Raw genomic sequence first — 8,293 nt, 5'->3', positions numbered from 1 at the left:
TTCAATACATTTTCCATGTGCCATTCCACATTATTACAAATGACTTCATTTCTGGACATTTATGGTTTGATTTCTTTGTTTGTATGGATCACTTGGGTTGTTACCAACATCTGGTGAAAATTTCATGTCATTAGCACCTCTAGTAATATATTTACTGAGAACAATGGTGACGTGTTCAATACTTATTTTACCCGCTGTATCTTATAAATTGTGCAAGAAAATTTGAAGCAGAAGCATTTGAGCACAATAAAGGAATGAAGGAATGTGAAGAGACGCAAGCAGCAGCAAGTTTGGTCTAAAGCTAAACAAATGTCTCAACAAATCATCACAGTATTAATCCCTATCTGTGATTTGAATGAATGGAAGATCGGTTCATTTAAGAAAACTACTGATTCTATAGCATTATGTTTGGTCAAGGTTTTTGACGATTATTCAGAAAGTGTTCATGTTTTGATAGAAAGCTTAKTGGTTTTGCTTCTCTTTGTTTAGATCAGTATTCAGAATTTGAGGTTAACAGATTGTGTAGACTACTGCGAGTTTAAAAATGACAAGTTAATAATAAAACATATTTGTTATGTTCTGCCAATTTCAGTGGAAAATACAATTTAAAATACCTTTATTGCTTGCCTTGCTAGGGTCCTTGTAGCAATAAATTCACATTCTAGTCATACACAGCAGGTAATATAAAACAGAAAATATCCCAAATTGTTTTGCAGTAATAAATGCTSCTTTACCCACAAGCTGTGAAGTCAGATCAAATATTCAGTGTTTTTATTTTTTGTTTGAAATGTTCCATAAATTCCACAAGATACAATCAAAATATCTTAACATCCCTTTAAGGTTATTTATCTGTTTACTGTAATTGAGCTACAAATATTCCCAGACTCTGAAAGTCAAAACCTTTTATCTTAACTACAGTATAGGTATTGTGTCATGAACATTTTTGATTTCCACTAAATACAGTAAACTGTTAGACATTTCTACCTGATTGTCTTAGTTGGAATAAAACATGTTTACTTGTGCTCCTCGTGTAGGCTTGTGTGCAAACTCAGTGAACAAATCCCAAACCATGACCTGAACATCACTCTGGAAGTGCACGAGGGGGAAGTGAAGGGTCCCTACTCAATTGAAGGCACTGCTCAGAYGTTTGGCTTCTCTTTTGTGGTGAGAATGGCAGCTATTGGACTGTTTTTTTTCTGTGAAATGCTTATTTATGAAAACTGATACCAACTGTATGATGATGTGCCATTATTCAGGAGCCTAGCATAACAGACATCCAGCCTGACTTTGGWCCCATGTTTGGAGGAACAACAGTCACACTAACAGGAAAATATCTTAACTCTGGGATAAAAAGAGACATCTTTGTTGGAGGCGGGGTTTGCACAAATCCAAAGTGAGCCATCGCTATTTTTTCAATGACAGATAATATCTCAACAACTTTAGATTTGCATTGTAATTAATCTAAGAGTTGAGATTAAATGTCATAATGTTCCCCTGGTTTATTTCTCTTTCAGTGTTCTTGAAGAAACAGGGGTTTTGTCTTCAGTCATCTGTAACACAGCAGCTGTGGAAAGTGTTGGTGAAGTACCAGTGGAAGTGGTCATTGATGGTCACAACGTTACCACYGATAAGACATTCTTCTACAAGATGAACCCTGTCGTAACTTCTGTTGATCCCCTCTGTAGTTTCCGAAGGTGGGACGCTGACTTATTACTCTGTTTTAAATCTACTTCTAAGTTTATTATTCGAATGGAAGTGTTTACTAATAGAATTATCACTGAGTTATTGGTATTTTTAACCCTGACACTTATATTGTCACACAGAGGCTCCAAGCTGGTGATAGAGGGTCAGAATCTTGACTCGGCTCACAATRTTGTGGTTCAATACACTCCCAAAAATGCCCTGACAACGTATCAGCGAGTAAGTCAGCCCTTGAATGTTTAAATGATTTAATTTAAGTAGCATTTGCAATCTACTCAAAGTGATTTGTATGCAGTTTCAAACAGGATGTTATGTGTTTATCCTTCTTGAGGTCTGCAACGGCTCAAGAAATGCCACACGCATGGAGTGCTGGACCCCAGCCATTCCAKGGGATGAGCCTGAGGAAAAAGTTGACACGGGGACCATTTCTCTTCAAATGGACGGACAACCTGACCTCTTGACAAAACGTTTCGACTACCACCCAGATGCCGACGTTATCCCCTTTGAGGCTGAGGACAACATTTTTCACCTGAAACCAGAAGGAACTGAGGTGTCTCTGCATGTAAGACAGTTGGATCTAGCTGAATATTAGTTCATGCATTTTTTTAAAGCATCACGTGTCACTTGTGCATTAACGTTTCGTTTTTTTCCCCTACATACGTAACAGCATAACAAACTTCAATCTGTGAGTAAATGCATGAACATAAAAATGAGCATTGGCGGTGAATTCTGCAAACTTCAGGTTCTGTTAAATGAACTGACCTGCAGGATTCCTAAAGGCATGGTTATCCCCATTGAGGGATTACCTGTCAAAGTAAGATAATCTACTTTTAAATCATCATTTCGAAACKAAAATAACTCATAACAAATTAGATGCGTTCGATGAGAAGAATAAATCTGTTTCCCTCACCACTGTAGGTGTCTGTGAACAGAGAAGAATACGATGTGGGCACTGTCGTTCCTATCAAAACCAACCACGCCACTGTGATTGYAGGCATTGTTCTGGGCATTCTCGCTGCACTGGTAGTAGGAGCTGGCCTTGCATTAATTGTGATGAAGCATTTGAGGAAAAAACAAAGAGGTCAGAACGACTCCTTTTGCATTTGTGAAGTTGTCACCACCCCCACCCTGCTGTGATTTTCATTTATCAAATCTGTCCTTTCAGCAAACATAGAGAACCGTTTATCTGCGACACTGTCTCGGAGCCTCGTGTCCAGTTATTTGACCACGAACGGCAGACAAGGTGAGGCATCCAGATTCATCAAATCTAGAATATATTGATAATGAATTCACAACATTGCAAAGATGTCATTCTTGATGGGAAAATTATTCAATCGAAATGTTTTTGAAGCCAAAAGTATATATAGGTATATTAGGGGTGCAACAATACATGTACCCGTTTCGAACCGTTCAATAGAGAGCTTTAGGTTCAGTACACACTTGTATCGAACAATACAGATTTTTTAATTTTATTTTATCAACTTGTCTTCTGAAGATGCTCTGTGTTGAAGGATCAGTGGATCTGTGTTTGACTACTCCACCTAGACTGCATTGCCAAGCACTGATCCACTGAGAAACTTGCTGTTTCTGCAACATTAAATTTAAAAACTGTACTTTTGAGGTTTTTTTTGCCATTTCAGTGGAAAACAAAACTGAGTGTTAGTTTCTTAATTTCTGCATCATCAGTGGCTTTTTTGTACTTTTGAGGTTAAACAAAAGATCATAATTAATTTCAATAAATTACAAGTTAAAAAGGGCATGGAAATATCTCTTTTTTGTATCGAAAAATATTGAACCGAACCAAATCGTGAGCTTTCTGCATCGTTGCACCCCTAAATTAGGGCTTCTGTCACAATAATAAATTTCTTAAATTGTGACAGAACAGTAGTAGACACAATTATAAAGATGTGAAATTCTCAAACAACATTAATTAGTTTAACTGTATAAAAAAGAGCAACATGAAGAAAAAGCACCACTCCTTTAAAAGAAAACATCTGCAAAATAAGTCATCCAACAAAATTAATTTTTTTTGTTTTAATTTAGTTTTCTCAAAATGACAAAATCCTCAACTATTTTCATAATACAAAGACATCTACATTACGTTACACAGAACCACTATGCTGTTCATCTAAGTGTATTGTTTTCCTTTTTGCACCAGTGCATCTGTCCAACCAAACATCAGGCTCAGGAGGAATTGCCTTCCAAGGTTTATTATATTCTGCCAGCTATGATCATCTAGATGTTCCTTTAATGCCAGGTGAAAATATCTCAATGATGAGCTTAAGTTCTGATCTGCTTGACGAAGTTAAAGATGTGCTGATTCCTGCGGACATGCTCAGAATCGAGGAGAACCAGGTTATTGGAAAAGGCAAGTCTCTTATTCTTTGCTTGCATTTTTGCTTTTGTGCCTCAAAATATGTAAATATTTATATGCCATTTTATTCAACCGTATTTTTTATTCTCATACAGGTCATTTTGGCATAGTTTACCATGGATACCTAATAGATAGCAACAAGCAGGAGACTCACTGTGCTGTCAAGTCATTAAACAGTAAGTGCTTATAAAGGAAATTATCTTTAGAGCTTAGTTAATGCATGCACTGTAGTTATGAAGAGATTAAAATATGTGGTAAAAAAAAAAAAACAAGGGAAAAAAACTAAAGAACATAAACATCTTCTGTATTCATTCCAAAATACTTGTGGACGTTTTCAAATCCTCTCCCTCGTAAAATCTCAGAGTTAATGTAGAACTTGTCAAGCATTTCCCTGGCATTTTATTATTATATTTTTTACGTCTCCATAATTCTGTGGGTCAGTAAGTGCTGCTGCTTTCTACACTGTTTTTGTATACATATATGTAGTATTGATATTAGCACAGAAACATCATTTCGTCATTTCACAGCTTCATCTAACCTTTTCTGTGAAGAAACCCTGTCTGTTTTCAAGCCTGTTGTTTAGAATCACATCTGCCTGGACATTGTTTGTGACTATAACAGCTCACATAAAATTCTCCACACTTTTTGTCTCCTAAACATTTCCAAAAATGGTTACTTTGAGCCTGTCGACATGCTTTCTAAACGAATATGTGCTTTCTTGAACAGGAATCACAGATTTGGGTGAAGTGGACCAATTCCTCAGAGAGGGCATCATCATGAAAGAATTCCACCACCCCAACATACTGTCACTGCTGGGTATCATGCTGCCCAAAGAAGGGCTCCCTCTGGTGGTTCTGCCTTACATGCAGCACGGAGATGTGCGTCATTTCATCCGCTCCGAGCAGAGGGTAGGTCAAACATTAAAAASTGGCATTGTTTGGTCCAGGTGGCTTAGATTTTCATGGAGGTAGCCYACCTAGGAAATAGCTGTCTTTGATTACCAGCTGTCTGTCCTTCACAGAACCCAACAGTGAAGGACCTGATTGGGTTTGGGCTTCAGGTTGCAGAGGGAATGGAGTACTTAGCTCAAAAGAAGTTTGTTCATAGAGACCTGGCTGCACGGAACTGCATGTGAGTGTGAATAAAACACTGATTACTGGCCTCTGGCATGTCAAGGAATGGCTTTTTAAATTATGTTGTGGGGTTTAAAGCACACARATGCAGACACATAAGAAGCTGTAAGTAGGCGTGGCATGAAATCCTAAACAATGTATATTAATGCTAAAAGTAAAACAGACAAAGAAGAAGCAAGGCTGAAATTTATACATTTATACATATTTTTAATTATGTTGTATAAAGTACCTCAAAGTGATACTTGATTTTAAGAACAAGTATCTTACCATAAAAATACTCTGGTAAAAGTTAAAGTCTTCTCTAAAAAAATTACTTGAGTAAAAGTCTTAAAGTATCTGATATTTTTTGTACTTATCAAAAGTAAATTTCTGACACAAAATCGATTTAAATATTAAAAGTAAAAGTACAGAGTAAAACTGAGCCGTTAGATTTTCCAAAATGACATTTATTGGGAGGTGACTTCTCCAAAAAAATTTTTTTCTAACAGCGTGCAGCTGTGATGGGTTGTGTACAAGCTAATATGGTATCAGAATGGTTTTAAATTTATACTTCTCATTCAACCACAATTAAATTCACTCTATCTAGGAGACACAATTTATCAGGATAGTATTTTTTGAAGTAATAACAACTCAGAATAAAATAGGAGTAATGACTTTCTACTTCTTACCTTTTTATAAAATTTATTGAGTAGAAAGTACAGAAAATTGTGTAAAAATGTAATGAGTAAAAGTAAAAAGTACGCTGAAAAATAATTACTCAAGTAAAGTACAGATAACCAAAATTTCTACTTAAGTACAATAACAAAGTATTTGTACTTACTGGTAGTTACTTTACAACTCTGATTTTTATTTGTGCAGCCCTAAGAAGACAAAAAAGTTAGATTTTATAGATGTGTGCTACATAAAAAGCATATATACAGTAGATGCTTTGGGAAAACATTTTTTTCTTGTATAATTAGTGTTAAATTTGTGTTTTAGGTTTCAGAACCTTTGATTTTAAGACAAATCATCTGGCTAAGAGAGAATATCCTTTGTTTTTATGCATTTTAGGCTGGATGAAACCTTCACAGTGAAGGTAGCTGACTTTGGCATGGCCAGGGACATCTACGACAAGGAGTACTACAGCATCCAGAATCACAAAAGGGTGAAACTGCCGGTGAAGTGGATGGCCATAGAAAGCCTGCAGACGCAGAAGTTCACGACCAAGTCTGACGTGGTGAGTGTGTTCATAATACACGGGAACATTTTCAGTTTTATTTCTATCTGTTGTATAACACAAACGTGTTTGTTGCTCAGTGGTCATATGGCGTGTTGCTGTGGGAGCTGATGACCAGAGGAGCCAACCCATACCCAAACGTGGACCCCTACGACATCACATACTATTTGTTGAAGGGGCGTCGGCTTCCACAGCCACAGTACTGCCCAGATACTCTGTAAGTTTTTATCATTCAGTTGTTTACTAGCCTGCTCGAAAATTTCCAGTTTTTTTTTTCCTATTTAATGATTTTATAATAATATTCCTACAGTTACGCAGTTATGTTAGCCTGCTGGAACCCAGAGCCCGAGTGCAGACCCAGCTTCAACAGACTGGTCACAGAAGTAGACTACATCCTGTCCTTCCTGGAAGGAGAGCACTACATCAATCTGAAGGTTAACTACATCAACTTAGATCAGCCGAGGCCGTACCCCTCCATGACGGGCTCTGCAAACGAGGCAGAGGCCTCGGACGTGGACTCAGACGGTTACGCAGCAAACTTTGACTTTGGAGCTGAATAAAAAAAAAATTAAAAATCAACAGAAAGAACATTTCTGATTTGATAAAAGCACATGGAAGGTTTCACTACTGATTAAACACTGCAGACACTGTAAGCTCTGACTGGAGATTAGAGGATACAGAATCTTTATCGATCCCAGTTCCTTTAAAGCAGGAGTCAGTAAGAGGTGTTTTGTTTTCTTCTAACGCACCGGTATAACTGAGACAAAATGAATGTATGAGGATTTTGTTCTTGTTTATGTGTGTTTTGGGCTATAAAAACACAAGCACATTATCGAAAAATCTACCCGTTAAACTGACTGCTGATGTTTTTTTTAATCTAATATGTTATTTTATACATGGATTTATCATCAATTACATTTAAAAATAGTCTCACAAAATAACACCAGGATGCTGAGTAACTAAATCTGCAACTTTTGAACTATGCGGGTTGTGTTGTGCTCAACGTCTCACCAGTAGAGGGCAACCAAAGCCTCGGTCTAAGTAAATATTGGAGCTGCAGTGAAGGTTTGCAGTGCAGTTGGCCTAGAGAGAAATCTCTAAACAAAGGTGTTGCACAAAAGGTACATAGACTTATCTGAACCCGAGACTGTGCTCCCCTGTGAAACTGTAACAAAACCCAGCTTTCAAATGAATTCAGACAACACACAGTATGATGCATTCTGGGTAGATTCATTGTTGCTTAAAAAAACATGTGCACCACCTTTAAAAAACTAAAGTAATTCAGAATGAGAGCACTGACTGATTATGGCTGGTTAGCTCAGTTGTTCAGAGCATGGTGCTAAAACACCGTGGTGTGTATGATCCCTAACAGGCAATTTGTTGCATTTTGAATTTTTATTTTGTTGTATTTAACTGCTTTACTCTCATTGCAATACAGTTTAACCAAAGCAACAAACAGATAAACTTTCAACCTGATTAGTTCTGAATATGTGTCGAGTGACATAGCTGTTTTGTTTTGTTTATTTTTAACAAATTGATCTTATTTTTATGTCTTTTCATTTGATTGCACTGAGTCTTTTATAAGTAAATACTTGATACCAAATACATGTCTCCTAAAAAGATGTGTCCCTGTTTCTTAATAAATGTTAAGAAAAAAAACTCCTTTCTGGAAATTTTTTTTATAAAAAAAACTGGATGATCCAAACAAAAATGGGGTAAAAAAATCCATTAGCATAAAAAACTCTACAAGCAACAGTACAAAAGTTCTTCATGAAAGTAGATCATCAAAGCTAAAGGTGAAATTGATGCTGAGGGTAATGACACCGGTGTGAGGCAGCAGCGCTTTTGTTCTGTTATGTAGATGAGAGG

At 36.8% G+C, this 8,293-nt stretch overlaps 1 protein-coding gene across 2 annotated transcripts in view; it reads left to right on the top strand.

Moving 5' to 3' along the window:
* mst1ra (macrophage stimulating 1 receptor a) overlaps positions 1-8,083 on the top strand; it is a 20,674-nt gene extending 12,591 nt beyond the window's left edge. The window contains exons 7-21 of one of the 2 annotated variants that reach the window (XM_014006181.1): positions 1,035-1,164; positions 1,257-1,393; positions 1,515-1,694; positions 1,824-1,920; positions 2,033-2,263; positions 2,369-2,515; positions 2,620-2,782; positions 2,867-2,944; positions 3,959-4,069; positions 4,171-4,251; positions 4,802-4,983; positions 5,097-5,206; positions 6,259-6,424; positions 6,505-6,641; positions 6,735-8,083. In XM_014006181.1, the coding sequence (XP_013861635.1) occupies positions 1,035-1,164; positions 1,257-1,393; positions 1,515-1,694; positions 1,824-1,920; positions 2,033-2,263; positions 2,369-2,515; positions 2,620-2,782; positions 2,867-2,944; positions 3,959-4,069; positions 4,171-4,251; positions 4,802-4,983; positions 5,097-5,206; positions 6,259-6,424; positions 6,505-6,641; positions 6,735-6,984 (2,200 nt within the window). In that variant the 3' untranslated portion in view covers positions 6,985-8,083. Of the gene's footprint in view, positions 1-1,034; positions 1,165-1,256; positions 1,394-1,514; positions 1,695-1,823; positions 1,921-2,032; positions 2,264-2,368; positions 2,516-2,619; positions 2,783-2,866; positions 2,945-3,859; positions 4,070-4,170; positions 4,252-4,801; positions 4,984-5,096; positions 5,207-6,258; positions 6,425-6,504; positions 6,642-6,734 lie in introns of both variants that reach the window. The other variant, XM_014006180.1, reaches the window with a different exon arrangement.
* The last annotated feature ends 210 nt before the right edge of the window (positions 8,084-8,293 follow it).

This window comes from Austrofundulus limnaeus, unplaced genomic scaffold (assembly GCF_001266775.1).
Source record: "Austrofundulus limnaeus strain Quisiro unplaced genomic scaffold, Austrofundulus_limnaeus-1.0 Scaffold35, whole genome shotgun sequence".
NCBI classification, from domain to species: domain Eukaryota; kingdom Metazoa; phylum Chordata; class Actinopteri; order Cyprinodontiformes; family Rivulidae; genus Austrofundulus; species Austrofundulus limnaeus.
Note: the sequence above shows the minus strand (reverse complement) of the source record. Positions and strands in the feature narration are given on the sequence as shown.